Here is a 22480-nt window from a genome sequence, read left to right as displayed (position 1 = left end):
TTGTCCCATACTAAAGAAGGACAAGAAAAGGTATTGCGAAAAAGAGTGAGAGAGAGAAAGAGAGAGATAGCGAGAGGCAATGAGTGTGGAAGTGAGACTGTGTGAGGGAATGAAGCTTTCTGCATCAAAAAGCCAGCCAAGCGACAACAGCAAAAAAGAGGACAAAGTCCAAACAGTCGTGCACCGTTGGAGAAAAAAGAAAATGGAAAAAAAGGTCCGAAAACAGAAAAGAGGTCATCTAGTGTCAACAAGTTAACGAGTAAACGAGTGAGTGTGAGACTGAGTGAGTGAGTGAGTGAGTGACAGAGGGAGAAAGCCCTTCCTGACCTGGGTACTATTTTCCAGGTGGCCTCCAGAAATCCGCGCCCTCGGGAACACTTGCATCTCTCCACCTCGGAGGTCGCCATCGCTCGCACACTCCTCTCCATACCCGACCAATCGACCTCGCGCTCCTCCTCAGCCTCTTTTGCCTCCTCCAAAACTCTCCTCCACTCGACCTCCGCGGTTAATAGCTGCAGTGGCTCCTTCTCCTCCGCCAATACCATCTTGTCCCCCTCCACCTCGCAGACCCTCACCGTGTCCCTCATGAAGGGCTCCTCGTGTCCGGAGTGCGGCAAGATCTTCCGCGGTGACTACCACAAATACAACCTCAAAAAGCACCTCACCATCCACGCGGGGCTGCGGCCCTTCACGTGCCCCATCTGCAGCATGTCCTTCAACCAGAAAGTGTCCATGAAGCGGCACTTCGCCTCCGTGCACAAGGCCATCGAGCACGTGCAGAAAATGGAGGCTGCTGAAGGAGGAGGAGCAGGAGGCGGTGGAGGAGGAGGGGCGGGAGGCGAAGGAGGTGCAGTAGGCTTAGGTACAGAAGGCGGGGATAGAGGAGGGCAAGTGTGAGATGACCTTCGTACCCTGTTAGGAAAAGTCGCGCATTGTACTACCTTGGGAAGAGGAGGAGGAGGAGGAGGGAGCCTTGCTTGAGATACATAGGAAGTGTTTGCTAAGTTCACGATCATGAGGATGGTGAAGAAGGGACATGAATGAACGGCAGCGCTTCAGTGATAGTGATCTATTTTGATACAGTAGGATGCATTGATACATATACGCGTAACATAATATACATTCACACACACACACACACACACACACACACACACACACACACACACACACACCAGCGTAAAGGCCTCAGATCTGACAGTTGTATACCGTCATGCGTAAGTTAAGAACCCACAATTTCCTCCCCCCCCTCATTCTCTCTCTCTCTCTCTCTCTCTCTCTCTCTCTCTCTCTCTCTCTCTCTCTCTCTCTCCCCCCCCCCCCCTTTCGCTCAACAACACTCCTTCAAGCACTTTCCAACAACTTTTCTTCCGCGGAACGACCATCTAGGCAGCTCCTGAGACACACAACTTGGAGGAAGAAGGGTGACGCTGCCGGCTACACACACGCACACCAACCAACCAACCGATAGACAGACAGACAGACACATTGGCACACCTTGATGAACTACTGTGCCACCTGTTGTTCGCTACCTGTGTGCCATTTTGATCAGGTGTTATCCGTACCTACCTGGGCATTAATTAACCTGTCCTTTTCACGGCCACTTGTTATGTCACCTTTGTACCGTCTTGGACCACCACCTGGCAGTCTTGTTTTTTTTTTCTCATCTGTATCGTGTTGGTCAGTGACTGTTCTGGTCTGGCGAGTCTCTGAAGATGAATAATGATAATGAATAACAACACAACGCAGACACGGGTATTACACGAACGGAGGAGAAAGGAAAGAAGGAAGAAAGAAATGGAGGAACTGAGGGAATGGAGGATGGTGCGAAGAGCTGAGAGAAAGACTGAAGAGAGAGAAAAGAAGGTAAATAAAGGTTCAAAACACTCACTCACGGTAGAGAAAGGAAAGAAGGAAGAAAGAAATGGAGGAATTGAGGGAATGGAGGATGGAGCAAAGAGTGGAGAGAGAAAGAAAGAAAGGGAAGAGACAGAAAGGGAGGCAAAAAACGGATCAAAACACTCACTCACGGTAGAGAAAGGAAAGAAGGAAGAGAGAACTGAAAGAACTGAGTAAACAGAGGATGAGAGAGAGAGAGAGAGAGAGAGAGAGAGAGAGAGAGAGAGAGAGAGAGAGAGAGAGAGAGAGAGAGAGAGAGAGAGAGAGAGAGAAGGAGGCAAAGGACGGTTCAAAACACATACTCACTCATTCATTCACTCACGCGTGGACGAAAGTTGTGTTAGGTAAATAAATAATAATACTTTAGCTTTGTACCTATCTGATTGACGGTGATCTGATGCTGAGTGTGAGTTGCCAGCACGAGTCAAAACGGTGTGTCTAGTGGCTACGGGAGGAGGAGGAGGAAGAAGAGGAGGAGGAGGAGGAGGGTGGATCTCGGTGCCACTTTCCTCTCTTCCCTTCCTTTCCCTGTTTTCCTTATCTCCCCTTCCTTATCTTTCTCTTCCTCCATCCTTCCTTTCTTCCCCCCTCACTATCGTTCTTCCTTTTTTCCTGTCCCTGTTCTCCTTATCTCCCGTTCCTTATCTTTCTCTTCCTCCTTCCTTCCTCTCTTCCTCCCTCCTCTCTCACTACCCTCCTTCCTTCCCTTCCTTTCCCTGTTCTTCTTACTTCCCCATATCTTCTCTTCCTTCCTTCTTTCTCCCTCACTACCCTCCTTCCTTCCTTTCCTTTCCCTGTTCTCCTTACTTCTCCTTCTCTTCCCTTCCTTCCTTCCTTCCTTCCTTCCTTCCTTCCTTCCTTCCTTCCCTCGTGGTCCTCTGTCGTGGCAATCCCAACAATAAAAGTTCGTCACACTTTTGCTCTTTTATTTATTTACGAGTGCCCTTAAGCGGAGAGAGAGAGAGAGAGAGAGAGAGAGAGAGAGAGAGAGAGAGAGAGAGAGAGAGAGAGAGAGAGAGAAATAAAATGGAAGACTGAAAGGAAAAAAATAAGTTGATACGTAAAAAATAATTGTCACCACCACCATCACCACCATTATTATCTCCATCATCACCACCATCACCACCATCACCACCACTTGGCCTTGTGGAATTACCGCTTGCATTATGAAGAACACAATACTTATTAAACATTTTTCAGTCTCCGTTACGCTTCATCGCCTTCATATTTCGAGCTAAAAGTGGAAGAGGGGGAGGGAGATGGGGGAGTGGAAGAGCAAGGGGGGGAGGGAGATGGGGAGGGGAAGGAGGGAGGGAGGGAGGGAGACTAAAGTATTACCATACGTTTGCTATGCGTCTAAAAGTGTGAACAAATACACCATGATTACTGTGTGTGTGTGTCTGTGTGTGTGTGTGAGAGAGAGAGAGAGAGAGAGAGAGAGAGAGAGAGAGAGAGAGAGAGACCCATTTTAACCTTAGCCTCAGTATTAGCATCGCCTCAGGTCAGTCAGCACAGTTGGTCATTGTCTATGCTTTTCCAGGGCGAGCTCATACTGGCGGGGGCACGGGCAGAGGGGCAGGAGGAGGTGGTGAAGGAGGAGGAGGATGGGGGGCACCTAGGGCAGCTGGTCACCTTCCCCTTCGCCACAGGGTCACAGAGCGAGGTCACACATCAGGCGGCACAGAGCGATACCGTGTGCCTCGTGTGCGGACAGAACTTTTTCGGGAACAACCGCAAAAACAACCTGAAGCAGCACCTGGCCATCCACTCCGGGGTGAGGCCGTTCCGCTGCCACTGGTGTCCGCAGACCTTCGTCAGGAAGACCCACCTGCGGAGACACCTGGGCACGCTGCACAAGAACCAGACGCTGATGGGATGAGGCTGAAGGGTGCTTGAGTGGGAGAGAAAGTTGAAGGTAAAAGAAAACCCCGAGTAGGAAAGGAGAAGGAGGAAGAAAAATGGTGATCGAATGGAAGGAAAGGTTGAAGGAAAGGAAAAAGAAAAGAGTAGGAAAGGATAAGAACGAAAAGGAACGAGTGGGAGAGAAGGAAGAAGGAAAATGGTGACCGAATGGAAGGAAAGGTTGAAGGAAAGGAAAATTAAAAGAGTAGGAAAGGATAAGAATGAAAAGGAACAAGTGGGAGGGGAGGAAGAAGGAAAATGGTGACCGAATGAATTGAAAGGTTGAAGGAAAGGAAAATGAAAAGAGTAGGAAAGGATAAGAATGAAAAGGAACAAGTGGGAGAGGAGGAAAAAGGAAAATGGTGACCGAATGAGACTGAAGGGCGTCGAATTGGAGAAAAAGTTGAAGGAAAAGAAAACAACACGAGAGGAAAAGAAGGAGGGAGAACAAATGAAGAGGAGGAAGAAGGAAAATGGCAATCGGGAAAAAAGTTGAAGGAAAAGAAAACAATAGGAGAGGAAATGAAGGAGGAAGAAATATGGTGATAGCGCGAGACGAATAGAGTTGATGGAAATAAAAACGAGTCGGAAAGGAGACGATAGAAGAACGAGTGGATGAGAAGGAGGGAAAAAAAGGTGATTGGGTGAGACTTAAAAGCGAATGGGAAGAATAATTGAAGGAAAAACACACAGTAGGAAAGGAATAAAGAAAAAGACAAGTGGGAGAGGAGGAAAAAGAATTGGTTGAGAAAGAAGAGGTAGAAAAAGAGGTTGGTAAAAGAAAGAAAAACGAGAGAAAATGTGCAGAAGATGGAAGAGAGAGAGAAAAAAAAAGTCTTAGATGAGGAGGTGATTATGCATTACATTTTTCTTATTTTTTTTTTCCTGTTTATCTGGCTTATCAAGTATTGCAGGTGTGGGTTGTTGTTTTGGTTGTTTTTGGTTGTTGTTTTTGTTCAGGTGTGTTTCGTCAAAAGGTATTACGAGAGAGAGAGAATGTGTGTGTGTGTGTGTGTGTTTGTTTGCTTACGTTGCGGGCAAGCCTATGTATATATAACCAAGGCAGCAAATAATGATAATAATAATAATAATAATAATAATAATAATAATAATAATAATAATAATAATAATAAAACTACAAATATATATATAAAAAAAAACGAGAGCGACAAATCTTAATGAATGTATAAAGACAAAAGTACTATTGAAATAAAACACTAGAAATAAAACAACCGTGCTTATGTATCCACTGAGAGAGAGAGAGAGAGAGAGAGAGAGAGAGAGAGAGAGAGAGAGAGAGAGAGAGAGAGAGAGAGAGAGAGAGAGAGAGAGAGAGAGAGAGAGAGAGAGAGAGAGAGCAATGTTACCCTGGTCCAATGGGTGGGGGAGGGGAGAAAGTGGGGACGGGTGAGGGTGGGTGAATGGGTTGTGGGTGTGGGTGGTAGGAAGAATAGAGGAAGGAAGGGATGGTTGTGGGGGGGGGGGTGGCTATGATGGCAGTGGGCGTGGATGGGTGAAGCAAGCGAGTGGAGAAATGCTATGGGTGGACTGTGAACTGGTGTGGGTGAATGGGTGAGGTATGTGGATGAAATGGGTGAAATATGGTGGTATGTGTGTGAGGTGGGGGGGTCATAAAGTCAATGGGTGGAGGGACTGTATATGTATGTGGGTGTGTGGGTATTACTTGTGGGGTTGGTTACGTGTGTGGGTGTGTGGAGGGGGTGGTGGGGGACGGACTGAGGCGGGTGAGTGGGTGGGTTGACGGGTGAGTGCTTCATCCATACACGTTGTCATGGCGTCGTATTAGTGTGTAGGGATTGTGCGTGATGACCTGGGTGGAGTATGTTGTTGTTGTTGTTGGTGGTGGTGTTGGTAGTCTTGACATAGCTTCCTCGCAGTGGTAGTGGTGGTGGTGATAGTGGGGACGCGTGTAGGCGGTTGGTTCCGGTGGTGAGAGTCAGTGGTGGTGAGATTTGGATGTTTTTTTTTCCTGGCGTGGCGTTTGTGTTGGTGGCGTTAGTGAGGGCTGTGTTGGTGATGATGGTGGTGGTGGTAGCTGTGGTGGTGAATATGAAACTGGTGGATAATTTTCTCTTCCGTTGTAAGAAAGGGAAAGGCTTGGTGTTACTTGGTAATAATGATTAATTTTCTTTCACGTTTATGTGTGTGCCAGTGATGGCATTAGGTGTGCCAAGTGTTGTAGTGTTGTTGTGTCGCTGCCGGCGGTGGTGAGTTGAGGCTGTGTGCTGCCACGGGTACAGGTAGAGGTGGTATAGTATCATTGGTGAGTTAGGCTGTGTGCTGTCACTGGTATTGGTGGTGTGGTGACCTGAGACTGTTTTGCCGGCAGGCGTGCGGCGGTTTCCCCGGGGAGGGTGGCGTTGGCGGTCCGCCCCTGGCCGGCCTGTGGCGGGAGGAGGCGGAGGGGGGCGAGGGCAGTTCCGTCTGCGGTGTGTGTGGGCGGGAGTTCCGCGGGCGGCGGTCACAGCGCACCTTCAACCTTAAGCAGCACCTCAGCATCCACGCGGGGCTGCGGCCCTTCCAGTGTACCCTGTGCCCCCACGCCTTCAACAGGAAGAGTCACCTCAAGGGCCACCTGCTGGCCAGGCACGGCACCACGCTGCCGCAGTAGCCGTGGCGGCCGTCACGCCCGTGCATGCTGGGGGGAAGGCCGTGACAGTGTTGCTCTTGTTATGGTTATTGGATTGTTCTTGTCAAGAACGGCATTCAGCGGCTGGTTCTTTTCATTTGGTTTTATCCCTTGTTTTTTTTTTTCACTATCTGTATTATTATTATTATTATTATTATTATTATTATTATTATTATTATTATTATTATTATTATTATTATTATCATCATCATCATCATTATAGAATCATTGTCGTCTTATTTTTCGAAAGTGGATGTAAAGGTTCATGCCACAAGGTGTTGTTTCTCCCGGTACCGGACTGCCGCCTTCCCCTCATACCCGCCCGCCGCAGTCTACTGCCCGTGCTTAGTGGCCTTCTCAGGGCGGCGCGTCGCTGTTTGCTTTGCTGAGGAAGCATGGAGGCGTTCGGCTGCTCAGAAAACACACTTATCTCACACTCGCCTCGCCACACAAGTATGAAGCAGACCTGCATTTGTTGTGGTGTTATGGTGTCGTGGGGTTGTGTCGCCAGTCCTCGTCTCGTCCGTGCCTGAACGGACGTGGGCGCTAATTCCTCATGTCAGGCAGGGTTGAGTCACCCAGGGCTCGGGAGACACTATCGGCAGGAGGGATGAGCACTAGATGGCTGTGGGTGGAGGGGCTGCGTGTCGTGTGTCGCTGAGAAGTCCTCCGCTACTAGACAAACCTTGTTGGTGGAGCAGAGGGTTGTGTGGAACATAAATTATTGATGATAAACTTGTGCGGCCAGAGTCTGAGGTGTGGCCTTGTGTTACAGACCGACCCGTACCACCACCACCACCATCACCCACCTGTGCTGTTGCCCCGCGCACTGCAGCCGCAGGTGTCTCCCGGCGACGGGGCCTCGGAGGGGAATGACTGCCCCGTGTGTGGAGTGCATTTCAGCGGCAAGTACCACAAGTACAACCTGAAGCGACACCTCAACATCCACCGCGGCGTGCGTCCCTTCAACTGCACTCAATGCGGCCACCAGTTCAACCGCCGCTACAACCTTGAGCGGCACCTGGAACGCGTACACAACCAGCCGCCTGCCGCCGCCCACGCCGCCCTGGACCATCCCCACCACCCAGGCCCGCCGCCCCACCACCAGTCCCCCGCGGCAGACGTGACGGACCAGACACAAGACTCCAACTGTGCCAACGAGACACTGAGCCAGAAGGTGCCGGCCAGCGTGCTGAGCCCCTCCCTCTGAGCCGCGCGGTGTGTGTCCTCGCCATGCACGCCAGCCTCCAGGAGTCCTTTGTAGCCTGGCACCATGCACGCCTCGGATATGTTTGTGTGTGTGGCGCCTTCCTGCTGCCTGCCGCAGAGGACGTCGTTTATATGGTATCAGAGGACTTGAGTCCCCGCGTACTGCCGTGTGTGGGCGTGTGGTGATGATGATGATGGTGTGGAGGAGGAGGAGGAGGAGGAGGAGGTCGTCAGGAAGGGTATCTGGGTTGGCTTGTGTATACGATCAGTAGCATTACACTCGATAGAAACTATGAAAGGAAAAAGTATCTAAGCATAAAGGAACGAGATAAAGGTGTGTCTGTGATAAGGACTCCCGAGGGAGGCGAGAGGTGGTGGGTGGTAGTGTGGGATGAGGCCGAGTGTGTGTGGCTGTGTGGGGTCACCTCTGAGATCTTTGCACTTTGCAGGGGGAGGGAGGAGGCTCGTATGGTCGGCAGGCGTGGCAGCAGCAGCAGGGCAAGGCCGAGGAGGGCCCAGTGGTGGCCAGGGACCAGCCACATCCTCCCTCCCACACGATGTCCCTGGTGCTGCCTCCGGGCCAGGTTCAGGAGGACACCGTGGCTACGTGTCACCTCTGCGGCAAAGCTTTCACTGGTAGATACCAGAAATACAACCTCAAGAGGCACCTGAGCATCCACGCGGGCCAGAAGCCTTTCTCGTGCCCGTTCTGCCAGCACCGCACCAACCAGAAGTACAACATGCAGCAGCACCTCCTCGTGTGTCGCCGCCGCCCCGCCCACGAGCCACCCCCGCCAAACCACGAGCCACCCCCGCCAAACCAGGAGCCGCCCCCGCCGCCCCACGCGGACCCCTGGGCAAGCAACCCTAACGCCAATTGCACGTGAGCCGAGTTACTCGCGTGCTGTTTTTTTTTTTTTTTTCCTTTAGCTGTACGATGCTCATCAGAAAACCATCTAGGACAGAATGCAGTCAGTCTTGGCTGCTGCTGCGAGATTGTTAGTCCGATTCTTGCCGTGGATTGTTGATTATTTTTATAATGACTGTGATGGATAGTAAAAAAAACACGTGGCAATGTGGCAAGTTAACTATGATAACTATATATAAAAACAAGATTACGCAGCCTCAGGCCGAGGAAAGAAAGAGCTCCCCGTCCTGCCCCGGCCTGGCCAAGGGAGAAGACGTAAAGGCGCAGCGAGGCACACACTGCACCCGCCACAATCACTCCGCTGCTTTCTCCCGCGGCAGATGTGCGCCCTGCGTAACGTGTCAGCCTCCTGTTGTTTTGTTACCATTATCTTGTTAATCTTAGTTTCGCATTAAACTTATTCTTCTTCATCTTATTATCGTTCATACTCCTCCTCGGTGTGACGCCAGACATGGTTGTTAAGTGCCACGGTGACGGGGTTGTGACGGGCGGCGTGAGGCTTTGTGGCAAGGCTATGGGTGTGGTGAGTGACGTGCCTTGAGCGGACGGGATAGTGTTGGATGTGGGAGTGTTGCTCACGCCTGGGTGAGGAGTGTTGCTGAAGCTCGTGTTCTCGTCGGCAGGGGCCCCCGCAGCAACATGGCGGCGGCGAAGGCAGCGACGGGGCGGCGGGCAGGGCGTGTGTTCAGTGCCCCGTGTGTGGACGACAGTTTCAGGGCAGCAAGCGAAACTACCTCCTCAACCGGCACTTTCAAATCCACACGGGGGAGAAGCCGTACCAGTGCCCCCACTGCTCCCACCGGGCCAATCGTAAGAGTAACCTAAAAATGCACATTGAGTCCCGCCACGGGTCTCAGGCTCTGTTTTACAGCACGACGCCCGACGAACCCAGTGCCTCGGAGGACACCGCTGGCCTCGGGTTCATCTCCGAGTCCCTGGCCAGCCCGCAAGACCCCCGAGTGGAGCAGCAGCTCTCAGGCGCCGTCCACAAGGCCGCAGTGGGAAGGCGGGAGTCTGTTCAAGGTCACGTGCCATATAAAATGACCACGAGATCCCAGGAGGCTGCGGCGCTGCCTCTCCGACACGCACCCAGACAGAAGGCAGGCCTCAGCGATCAGGCCCAGGAGGACCTCGTCGATGACAGCCCCTTCAGTCCCTTCACGGAGTTCATAAATGTGCGGCAGGAGGCGGTGAGCGGGGAGTCTCGCCACGACGGCTACAGCCACCAGTCCTGAACACAGCCCCGTGACTATCAGCCCAGTAACCGAAAAAAAAAAAAAAAAAAAAAAAAAAGACGGAGCCACGATTATGCCATATAATATAATACATAACATTCAGAGTGATGTGCAGGCCAATGGAGCACAAGCGTGACTATCACGCTGCCTGTCCAACAGTTAGTCATTAAATGGGTTGAGCCATGTCAGCATCCGCAAAAGTCACCGGAATTTCTGCAGTGGTTGGTAACAACTTGTTCGTGACTTGTACAGACACTGACAGCTTCAGAGGACGCTTGGCTTTGGCTGCTGGTGAGTCAGCTGTATAAATGGTGTTGTGATGGACTCGAGGCGGCAGTGAACGGGAGGCAGTGAGTGAAGGGAGGTAACAAAAGACAGTCTGCATCGCTGTGCCATGCGGGGTACACTCTCCGCGTTTGCCTTGTGTTAGCTGTGTCCCTGACGTGCAACATCCTGCACGAACTCAGCGTCACGTGTTTCTGTGTTACCGTTGGGCGGGTGTCGGGCGTGTTGGTCCAGTGGATCTGTTTTATAACTTTAGTTTTACGTATTACTCTTGCGTGAAGTTGTGATCTTGTTTTCTATCTAGCATTGATATTGTTTTTCACCAAATGAGTGACCGAGTGAAATTATTACAGACGAATTCAATAAAAAGTTTTCAACTAACCCTTTGATCATTGCTCCTCTGCCTGAACGACCTCTTGACCGTCCTCCCTTCCCTTTCCCTCCTTCTATCCTCTTTTCCCTCAGACCCACCGACCTACTAACCTACCCGCTTCCTCATGTTTTGTTAATATAAAGTCACAAACACGGCTCATGAAGGTAAGGGAGCTCCAAGGACTCGGAGACATGGGGACGTAGTGTTAAACGTGATATGTTGTACCTGCAGAAGAGAGGGATGTGAAAAGGGCTGTAGATGAGGGAGAGGGTGAGATTTCTGGAGCAGTGTGTGTGTGTGTGTGTGTGTGTAAGGAGACGCTGTGGGGCAGTGGGTGTGAGGTGGATAAAGATGCATTATGGGGCTGTAGAGGGTGGTTGGAGGAAGGTTTTAGGAGGCTGGTGGGTGAATGAGGTTTATGACAATTTTTGTAGTGGGGCTGGTAAGTCTGAGACATTGTAGGTCGGTGCACACGGGTGGGGCAGTGGAGTTAGTGTATGGGGCGGGGCGTTGGGAGGGAGAGGCCGGGGTGGCGGGGACACAGGCAGAAGGCAGAGGCCGAAATGAAGGCTTTTTGCTCTTGTGTTTCAGAGGAAGGCCGCCGCCGCGTCGTCCTCGGCGGGCGGCCTCGCCTCGCCACACTCTTCGGATCTGGCGATGGTGGTGGGGGCCTGTGCGGACGAGATGGACGCCGCACAGGCCAGCAGGGAGCTGGTCTGCAACATCTGCTCCAAGAGGTTCCGCGGGCGTAACAGCAAGTCCAACCTCGATCGACACATGCAGATCCACACTGGGGTGAAGCCTTTCCGCTGCCCGCTGTGCTCCCACCGCGCCAACAGGAAGGGCAACCTTAAGTCTCACATCGAGGCCAAACACGGCGTCGAGGCCATCCCCGCCTACCTCTGAGAGACGCCCCGGCACCGCTCTGGGCCCGGCTCGGAGGAGGAGCCCCCGGCCGAACCCCCATGGAACGAGGACGAATCTATCCAGTCCATTGTTGTGGGAGCGATTAATTGGCTGCTCCATTCTATCTAATAACAGCGGCTCAGGCCTCGGGTGTACTAAAGGCTCAGGACGGTGTCGGTGCGTCGCTCAGGGGTTCAGGAATCCCCGGATAGGTTCGGGTGCTGGCGCGCGCCCGTAAGCAGGGGACCGTCAGCCACTGATCTTCTATGCTGCTTTTTATTCCCAAGGAAATGTTTAGTGTAAAAGCTGGATTTCCTCTTTTTTCTTCTTTTCATAGGTAGCGTATTTTAACATATGGTTGGAGTGTAAGCACAAACAGACGCACTGTTTAGTTGTCACGGCGGAGCTGCTGTGTGAGTGTTACGGGCGGGGTAAGAGTGACCTGCAGAATACGGTGCAGTGTCTGTGTGGGGGAGTGAGTGTGACGGCACGTGCCTACGACGCCGGCGACCTTCGGCGTGGTGGAGGAGGAGGAAAAGGAGGAAAGGTTGGGGTGAGGGTGGTGAGTGTGCATCTAGTCGACCGATTGGCGTAACGCGGGACGCTCGTGTTGTGTTGTGTTGTGTTGCATCTCTTGGTGAATGACGTGACGCGGGATGGACGTGTAACATCTCTTGGTGTGCCGATCTAGCGCTCCAGACTCCCCCGGGAAGGCACATTGGTGAAGTGACAACAGCAGCAAAAGTTAAACGTTCGTCCGGGCAGGTGAGGGACAGTCCGTGGCGCCGCAAGCTGCAGGGCGGGAGGGGCGGGGAAGGCCTTGTGGTAGGTGGCGGACGCTTTGCTGCAGTGCTCATCTCCGTTGCTTAGTCTTTCAAGCCGCTGACGGATGACCTTACACAGACACTAAAGACTCTTCTCAAGACCTGACTAACGCAGCCCATCTCTTAGAGCTTAGTGGCGGGCCTTGCTGGTGGTGGTGGTGGTGGTGGTGGACTTGTGGTGGAAGAGTGAGGTGTGTGTGTCTTGTTACAGGGGCCGCGCGTGCTTGTGTGTCCAGTGTGCGGGCGCAGGTTCGTGGGCAAGAACCAGGCCAAGCGGTCCAAACTGGAACGCCACCTGCGCACCCACACGGGGGAGAGACCGTACCAGTGTCCGGTCTGCCACTACCGCGCCACCTTCAAGTGGAACCTCAAAGCGCACATCGTCAGTCGCCACGGCCGGGAACACTTGCAGGACGATCAGCCGCCGCCTCTTCCACCACTCCCGCCTCCTGCAGCTAGTCCTTCCCCTGTCCCTCCTCCCGCCTCTCCCTCGTCGTCCTCGTAGTAGATAAAGACATTGACGGAAGCATTGGGAGTAAGACATCCCTCACTCTCTCTCTCTGCTTCGTCCTCTTTCTCCTGGCTTGTCATGTCTTCTTTGTGCTTTGTTTCCTTCTCCTGCCTCTCCCTCCCTCTCGGCATTCTCCTCTCGGGTGAGCTTTCGGGAACAGGGTCGCGTACGATCTCAAGGACATGCAGCTATTGAGTTACAAGAAGAGACATCATATCCTATCCTCCTCCATTACCTCTCTCTCTCTATATATATATCAGTCTTACAGGCTCTTCCCTCTCCCTCCAGGTCCCCTTACGTAGTAGTGTATCAACTCCTCTCCTCTCCACTCCTTTCCTCTCCTCTCCTCTCCTCTCCTTTCCTCTTCTCTCCTGTCCTGTCTTGTCCTCTCCTCTTCCTGTCCTTCTCTCCAATCCTCTCCTTTCCTTTCCTCTCTTCTCTCCTCTCCCTAGTATCCATCCACCCCCTTCTTACTCCCTCGTTCCCTTAGTAAGTGTAGCCTCAAAGATAAAGTTTAACGCCAGATTGTCAGTCTCTTGCTTTGCGTTCTGTGGGGAAGCGTTTGAGGTGAGAGTTTGTGTGACAGCAAAGGCAGCCCCGCCCCACCCCACCCCGCCCCGCCCCGCCCCGCCTTGCCTCGCCCTGTCCCGCTTCATAATGATAGTTTAAGGCAGGTTACTATACGTTCACTGACTCCCTGCTGCTGCTGCTTCTGCTTCTACTGCTTCAATACCGTGAGGAATCTTTATAAATATTGTTTTGTTATTATTATTATTATTATTATTATTATTATTATTATTATTATTATTATTATTATTATTATTATTATTATTATTATTATTATTATTATTATTATCAGATTTTATATTAATTTGTCCTTTCATGGGTTGTTTATCTTCTGTTATCATACTTTTTCTTTTCGTTGCTTCCTGTCTTTATCTACCCTGTTGCTAGTCCCTGGTGGTGGTGGTGGTTAAGGAGGAGGAGGAGGAGGAGGAGAGAGTCAGTCAGTCAGTCAGTCAGTCAGTAATTCCTCACCTTTCTTGTTTCGCTTTGCAGTGGAGGCTGAGGTTGTGTGTGTGTGCAGTCTTAGAAGGCGGAATAAGCTTGTCATTATTCAGCTTATCCTTCCACTTCGCTCTCTGCTCTCCTTCATTTTTTTTTTTTTTTAATCATGGGTATAGTACGAAGAGGAAGTGGGTTAGTGGTGAAGGTGCAGGTGGGGAATAGGAAAGACAGTAGGAGTGTACAGTTGTATGGTATAGGTTCGTTAGTTGTTCTGGTGTAGTTATTGTTTATCGGGCACCTTACTCTCTTCATGTTTTCTGCCTCTCCTCTCGGTTATATTCGCCTGGACTAAACGTTCCTTCTATTTCCTTCATTATCCCTCTTCTTCAGTACCTGCCGCCCACCGCATCGTTCAGAGGGAGAGATAGATGGCTGTGGTGTCTGGCTTGGCGGGGCGGGGTGGGGCGGAATGGGTTGGGGCGGGTGGGACAGGTTATGCTCAGTGGTGTACCTTTATGAAACCACTTTGTGATATACGTAAACGGTCCTTGAGATTAGTAAACTAGACTATAACGTCATATCGATCTTCCTTCTCACCGTCATCACTCACTTGTTTCTGTTGACTCTGGTAAGGAGGCGTCCACTCCAGGCCCGACGTGATGGACGGTGCGCAGCTTGATGGGAACCTTAGTAGTAGAGTCTTGTCTTGTGGGGCTTTTGTACCAGCGTTCGATGCCGGCCTCGTGCGATCGCTTACACCCTAACACAAACATATTCCTCAGAAGAAAAAAAAATAATGATAAAAAAGAAATGTTCGTATCCACATGATTCATACGATATAGTTCCACAACCACCCACATATCCCTTGATAACTCACTCGTACCCTAATAAAACTCCACAATGAACCCTTCACTCCACATCCATACGAGTTCCGTAAATATATTGTCCACACCCTCTGTATAGTCCCACAGACACCCGCATGTACCTTGATAACATGTCCTTTCACTAAGAAGCGTACCTGCAGCCCTTGTTAGAGTATTCCGACGTGCACGCATCGTCGCTAACTGCCACTTGAGTTCGTCGTGACTACGAATATAAGAAGTTCAGACACTCGTTCAAGGCCGTTTTGTAATATAGAAAACGGTAAAAGTGATATCGTAATAAGTTAGCCATTCACGTTAAAATAATAAGTCCAGAATAACACTTTCAAGGCCGTTTCGTAATGTAGAAAACGAAGAACGTGATGCCGTAAAAAAATATATATATAGTTAGTCATTTATGTGTATATAATGACTCCAGAACTTCACTCTTTCAAGGCCGTTTCGTAATGTAGAAAGTGATAATTGCGGTGCCGTAATAAGTTAGTCAGTTACGTTTATATAATGAGTCCAGAATAAGACTCCTTCAACGCCGTTTCATAATAAAGAAAATGGTTAACGTGGTGTCGTAATAAGTTTGCTAATTACGTTCATATATACAGTCCAGAAAAAAACACTCAATGCCATTTCGTAAGTCAGACAATTATCAACGTGGTGTCTTAATCAGTTCGTCATTCACGTATATTTCCTTTTAATTAACGAACGTCCTGGAGTCAAGTTGGCGACGCGTTTTTGTTTACTTCTTTTGTTCGTTATATGCACACTTATATATATGTTGTTTGCCTCGTTATATGTAAAGGTGATACAATAGTGTGGCGGTATTACGTTTCACTTACTATTATTATCATTATTGTTGTTGTATATTGGAGGGAAAAATTACTATCACTATATGGATTATAAATAGATATCCACATCATCATGTTTACGTGTGTGTGTGTGTGTGTGTGTGTGTGTGTGTGTGTGTGTGTGTGTGTGTGTGTGTGTAAATGCGTGTATTCATGTTTCTCGTCTATCATATCGTCATTATGTATAAGAAAATATTAACATGTTTGTGTATGTGTATATTGTATTGATCTTACTAGTGGGCAGCATTGTGTGTGTGTGTGTGTGTGTGTGTGTGTGTGTGTGTGTGTGTGTGTGAGAGAGAGAGAGAGAGAGAGAGAGAGAGAGAGAGAGAGAGAGAGAGAGAGAGAGAGAGAGAGAGAGAGAGAGAGAGAGAGAGAGAGAATCAACCCAATGGACGTCTTCTCTCATGTGTCTTACGTAAATAAAACTTTTCCACAACCAAGTCTCGATTTAATATCCTTTTTTTATTATTATTATTATTATTATTATTATTATTATTATTATTATTATTATTATTATTATTATTATTATTATACTCGAAGAACTTATACAAACCTTATTTTAATATATATATAAGAATGGGAAAAGCTAACTAAAACACACTCACGAAGGGTTTATGGCTACGATTATATTATCCGTATTAATCGTGTGTGTGTGTGTGTGTGTGTGTGTAGAATCATGGCGACGACGAGGAGGGTGATCGCTGACTTGCTTCGTTGATAAAAAAAAAAAATTCATGTTAGATTGATGGATTGCCGTTTGAAGGCTCTACGCGTACCAATTATTATTATTATTGTTTTTATTGCCGCTCTCTGCTTGTGGGGGCGGAGGGGACGGGGAGGGGGAGGAACGGGGGGGATCAGTAGTAGCAGTGGGGATATTGTACCTTGACTTCTATTGCTTATAACTTACTAACGTTGTAATGTTCGAAGTAGGTCACCTTAGTCGTTGTTCGTGCAGTTTTGTCTGTTAAATCGTACTGGTTACCCTTGAGAGAGAGAGAGAGAGAGAGAGAGAGAGAGAGAGAGAGAGAGAGAGAGAGAGAGAGAGAGAGAGAGAGAGAGAGAAACGAAAAAAAAAATCACCCCCCATCGTAAAAAGCAGCCTGTGTCCGTCCCTCCCCTTCCCCTACCCCCATCCAGCAGTGTGAAGGCCAGTCCATGTGAGACCTCGTTCTGTTTTTCCAGATGGGTGGCTGTAGGGCGGCGGAGAAGCATGGCAAGCGGGCTGCTGGGGCGGGGGCGGGTGTGGTGAAGGTGGAGGAGGAAGGATGGGTCATGCAGGACGAGGGGAGGGGGTCACAGTGCCCGGATTGCGGTAAGGTGTTCAACGGACGCAACCATAAGCAGGTGGTTGAGCGGCACCGCATCATCCACACGGGTGAGAAGCCGTTCCAGTGTCCGCTGTGCTACAAGCGGATGAACCAGAAGCACCACCTCACGCGCCACCTCCGCACCGTGCACCTCGACCAGTGGGAGTACATCAAGAGACGTCGCCTCGTGTAGCCGTCGCCGGGTGCTTGTGGCGGGGCGGCGGCACGCGAGGCGGCAGGATTCTGGGAAGGGTGAGGAACTCTACGCCAACGGTCCAAGTAAGAGTGTTAACAGGGCTGAGGAAGGACAGTCCGTGGAGGGAGAAACATATCGGTGTCAAAAAAATAGTAAAGAAAAACTATTAAACTGGAGCAGCTAGTGAGTCAGATAACTACCTAAATCAAGAGACTATGCAAAGAAAATACTCTATGAGGAAGGAGAAGGGATACGGCGGGAATGTAAAGACAACGGAGGCAGTGGCAGCACAGCACAAAACCCAAGGCAGCGAGGAAGTGGAATAGCCAAGGAAAAAGAGAAACACTGAGTGGAGAAAATCCGACTTGAAGGCAGCTATGCAGTGGAATGGCCAAGGAAAAAAAGAAACTCTGAGAGGAGAAAATACAACTCGAAGGCTGCTCTAATGTGGAATGGCCATGGAGAAAAGGAACATTGAGCGCAGAAAATATGACTCGAAGGCAGCTCTGAAGTGGAATGGCCAAGAATAAAAGTAACATTGAGTTGAGAAAATCCTACTCGTCAACTATGCAAGTCATACGTAGTGCCCTGAGGGATGAGGAAAGACGGAGAGGACACGAGGACACTAATGATTATTCTCTCGTGTGACGTCTGACCTCTCATCCCGGCCTGCACAGACACACCTTTTGACTTCCTACTGGCAGGCTTGTGGCACCCAGGGAGGCGCTGCACTCTCGGGAACCAGCCGTAGCGAGCTTGGGAGGGTGTCGATGCAGGAGTCTCTTCCCTGATGCTATTCCACAAAGCTTGATATTGCATTGTCTAGCCCCGTCGGCCGCTCCCTGCATCTCTCCACCCCATCACTAGTCCGCTCATCCCTTTAGGACCTGCAGTCTACGGAGTCATGTTTCTTATCAGTTTATTTTATTTTATTTTATTTTTAGATTCAGCAGCTAATGTGTCTATCGTGATCTCTAAGAAAATACTCAGTAATAGTTTTCCTTTTCTTAACTTAGATCTCACGGGATTGTTTTTATTTATACACTTTTTTATTCTTGTTTACTTTCCTAATCATCTTTCTCTTTTTAGTTGTTAAAGACGCGACCAGCAAGTAAATGGCGATCAAAAAATAATTGATACCTTTTTTTTTTTTTTCCTTTTTTTTCGTACAGAGGCATGCTATATATTTCGAGCTCAAATTACGGAGGTGTTTCTTTGTTTAATTACTGCATATTTTTATTATCTGTCATTCCCGTGAACATTGTATATTAGGCGCATGGTAAGGCTACGGTTTCTTCGTTTATTTTTATATTCAGTTGTAAAGGACATGCAAGTTCTAGAAAGTAATGTCGTGTGTGTGTGTGTGTGTGTGTGTGTGTGTGTGTGTGTGTGTGTGTGTGTGTGTGTGTGTGTGTGTGTGTGTGTGTGTGTTGCTTTGTCGCCACAGAGAGAAGTTTGCTTGTTACCTTCTCTTTTGTATTGTCTCTCCCTCATTTTACTGTTGTTTTTTTCAACCACCCCACTATGTCTTTCTGTCTGTCTGTCTGTATCTCTCTCTCTCTCTCTCTCTCTCTCTCTCTCTCTCTCTCTCTCTCTCTCTCTCTCTCTCTCTCTCTCTCTCTCTCTCTCTCAACAAAATAACAATATGCAACTTTTATTTACCCCTCAAGTCGTAAAGGAGCATTCTTAGCACCATGACATTATTCAGATGTTTTATAATATTTATATACGAATAAAGGATATTAAAATAAAGACGTCAAAATACAACCTTATTGGATTTTTTTTTCTTTTAGTTCTGCAAGTCTCAGTAAACCTCCTGCCACATTTAGCATCACCAGACTAATCAGTAGAGTAATTTCCAGCAAGATCTCCACCAGACTGCCACTTACCCTCCAAGGCCTACAACACAAACAATGGGTTACGGTCGGGGCGTTATCTAGGTAGCGACGTCGTAAACTCTACGGACAGGGCCAGCCACGTTTACATTACTCAGCGACTCCCACGATACGAAACCCCGGGGTGATACAAATGATACAAAATACAAAAAGGATACATGCTACAAAACCCCACGAGCCTTAACCCGTACTCATACACTTAGTTTCGCTTCTGACCCACTCCACCAACTTCTCTTTGTAGTGTGAAGTGTTTTATCGCACCCCGGCCTACTGGTGGTTCCGCTTAGCCCGCGAAGGAAAACTTAAGTAACCGGGAAAGGGACGAGGGCAACTTGTAAGACTCTGATCGAGAGACTTGATACACGATCCTTGTTGCTGTGAAAGAAAGATAGAAACATGGAGAGAAAGAAACAACAAATGGAAGATGATTAGCTTTTTTTTTTTGTGTGTGTGTATGTTTGTGTGTGTGTGTGTGTGTGTGTGTGTGACAAAGACAGACAGGCAAATAGATATACAGAGATTCAAGGAAACAAGCATAGACAGTGAAAAAGCAAAAATAAATCGCAAATGTAGGGGAAGTCAGTGGTACAAAAACTAGTTAACAAAATGACATCGATGGTGGTTTTGTTAGTGGTGATTGAAGTGTTGCAGCAGCTGTACAGAGTGTTGCGGTGTTGCTGAGTCCGTCTTGTGTTGCAGGTGGAGGAGCTAGTGAGGAGCGGCAGCGGGGCACCGGGTCTTGCCATGCCCGAAGCCTCCGTGTCGTGCCCCGTGTGCGGCAAGGTGTTCCGCGGCCGTTCCCGCAAGCAGGGCCTCACACGCCACCTCCGCACCCACACGGGGGAGAAGCCGTACGCCTGCCCGCACTGCCCGCACCGCACCACCATGAAACACAACCTCCGCACCCACATCCTCGCCGTGCACGACATCTACTGCTAAACGAACCGCCTCCACGACTTCGGCTTGCGATGCGAACCTTAATTAATGCAATAGGACGCATGGAAACTACGTGATGCCAAATGGCCCACACATGACAGCTGATAAAAGCTGGGAGAGATAAATCAATAGTTACTGAGAACTTCGGGACCTGTACTGCTCCACGAACGCTTAATGGAGCTGATCTCTTTGCCTTCAGCTGTACACTTGTTCAATGAACAAGCTACGTTCTGATCTCTTATGCTAAACGTATGATTGACACAAGGAATCATAACCATCATCAGTCATGACCTCTTCTCATAAACAGACTTAAAGATGAAGGTGAATAAATAATCTTTTACCCGGTCATTAAGATCAAAGAAAGATGATAAGGGAGATAACGCCTCAGCCATGCGTTACTTATCCTTCTCTTACGTTTACTTGTAGTGCAGAACACACACCCAGCGTATACTAACTATTGTTGTGCCTGTCATCAGATCTCTAAACTGTCGGGGATTTGAATGACAACGAAACTGTGCGTTGCGGCAAGCCTCCCCCACACCCTTTGTTAATCTTACCTCAGTGCGTGACCTCAGTGTTCACATAGTTCCTGCTGGCCTATTAAAAGTAGTTTGGGTGTGGTCTTTTCATGCATAGGCCTGATGGTAGTTTGTAGAAGGATGAGTAAGAGATGGAAAATAACGTGCGACAAGAGAGATGAAAAAATAGGGCAGACCATATTAGACGAACAGTTATTGCTGATGTTGCTGCTGCAGATGGTGATGAGGATGATGTGGATGGTGGTGATGATAAGGATAGTGATATATAAACCAACTGCCTCTCTGTCAGTCAGCTGAGAGAGCATTCAGTGTGTGCTGCCTGGGGCCAGAAGTGTCATGGCCAGCCAGCGTCGCTTCGGGAGTGGAGGACGGCCGTTCGGCGACACTTCTTGAGGTCATCTTGGTGGTTGTGTCAGTCAGGGCGGCGCTTGAGGCTTCTGGAGAGGTGAGGGTGACAGGAGCTGCGTGTGTTGTATAGCAGGGGGAGGGGGTGCTGAGGGGTGGGAGGAGGTGCTGAGTGGTGCCTTGCGAGCAGCGTCTGAGTGGCGATGTTTTATGTTGCAGAAGGGGTCATCCTCGCTGCTGTTGAGCTTACATCAGAGGGCTGGTAGTGGCGTCACCCCTCCTGGTGGCGGCCTCAACAGCTTTGTGGGACTCCCCCCTGCCGCCGCCGCTGCCGCTGTCACCGAGGCCGCCACCGCCGCCGCCAACCCAAGGTCGGCCGCCGCGCAGGGTGGAGGCGGTGGCAGCAGCTTCGTGTGTAATGTGTGCTTCAAGGCCTTCCTGAGCGGCTGGGAGTTGCGCCGCCACCTGCACGCCCACGCCGACGAGCGCCCGTTCCACTGCCCTTACTGCTCCCAGCGCTCCAACTTCAAGCACAACCTCAAGTCTCACATCCGCAGCATCCATCCCGGCAAGCCCTTCGCCTTCACGACGCCCACCAGCACAGACAACTCCTCTGAGGGATGAGTCGCCTCTCCTTGCCCGCCGCCTCCACCCGTGCCCGGCCCTTCCGGCTTTGCCACGAACAGATTCCCCGCGTTTAAGATACTCAGCTGTACAGAGAAAGTGTTATTATGAAAGTGAAAAAAACTTCAAGGTTTAGGATTTTTGTAATGATTGTGCTTAGATGATAAATCGTTATTGCGTGACAGAGGCAGGAAGTTTAGCCGCTTTTGCTGCTAGTGTCAGTTTCTTTCATTGTTTGGAACCTGTCCTCGAGTTCGTCACGTTATAGAAGAGTGATCTGTCGAGTCAGGAGATTAGGTTTGAGGAGGACAGCGCTCAAGTGTCTATAACAATCAGCTCCACGGCCCTTTTGAGCGTCTGCGCCGCCCCGCCGCCCCGCCGCCCCTCCGCCGAGTGTGGGGTAGTGGGCGGCGGGGCGGGTCAGAGCTGGAATCTAGTATATTCCGCCGCTAAAACTCCCAAGCAGAAAGTTATCAAGGCAAGAAGGAAAACTTTAGTGTGTTCAGATGAGACCACTTGTCCGACCAGTGGCAGATGTGTGGCAGACTCTGCTCATGATACTGTTCTTAAATCCTCGCTACGTGACGAGATGTATACGTACACGCACACACACACCCACACGCACACACACACACACACACACACACACACACACACACACACACACTCTAGCCACGTTGTACATATATAATGACGTAGTTTTCTCCCCTGTACTCCATCCTCCGTGGTAATCAGTGGTAGACTTAAGGTTTGTTACGAGTAAGGTGACGAGGAAGACTGTTTTCCACGACGTTATTACAGGGTTTGTGCGTCTTGTTATATTAGTTCGGTGCGTCGTCTGGCCCACCACTGAATAAGGAGAGGGGGGGGCGGTTGTGAAGACCATCTAGGGTTACTACTGAAGGGGAGGACGCCAGGGGTCTCTGCGTCTCCCTGCCCCCCCCCTCCCTCTCTCGTTGCCTCCCTCCTCCATAACCACTTGACTGTTACGATGCTTCTGTTACTCCTCTGTATCAGCTCAATAAACAAATGATGCCTCAATGACTGCTTTTACTCGTGGTTTTGGAGACGGAATCATATGCTCCCTCTTACTACGTTTAACTTAACTTGGTTATTTTTTTTAGGGGACTTCATATTGTCTTGCACTTTTTCTCCTTGTCAAAATAATTCTCGTCTCTG

General features: G+C 49.6%; 1 protein-coding gene across 16 annotated transcripts in view; it reads left to right on the top strand.

The window, feature by feature from the left end:
- LOC127004599 (longitudinals lacking protein-like) overlaps positions 1–22480 on the top strand; it is a 69232-nt gene that overhangs the window by 38457 nt on the left and 8295 nt on the right. Inside the window, exon 5 of one of the 16 annotated variants that reach the window (XM_050872510.1) lies at positions 20897–22351. The exons of 5 other annotated variants lie outside the window; for them this stretch is intronic. In XM_050872510.1, the coding sequence (XP_050728467.1) occupies positions 20897–21301 (405 nt within the window). In that variant the 3' untranslated portion in view covers positions 21302–22351. 10 more of the 16 variants (XM_050872537.1, XM_050872526.1, XM_050872532.1 and 7 more) reach the window with 10 other exon arrangements.

The sequence above is a fragment of the Eriocheir sinensis genome, chromosome 28 (genome assembly GCF_024679095.1).
Source record: "Eriocheir sinensis breed Jianghai 21 chromosome 28, ASM2467909v1, whole genome shotgun sequence".
Taxonomy (NCBI): Eukaryota; Metazoa; Arthropoda; class Malacostraca; order Decapoda; family Varunidae; genus Eriocheir; species Eriocheir sinensis.
This window is presented reverse-complemented; position numbering and strand designations above follow the sequence as displayed.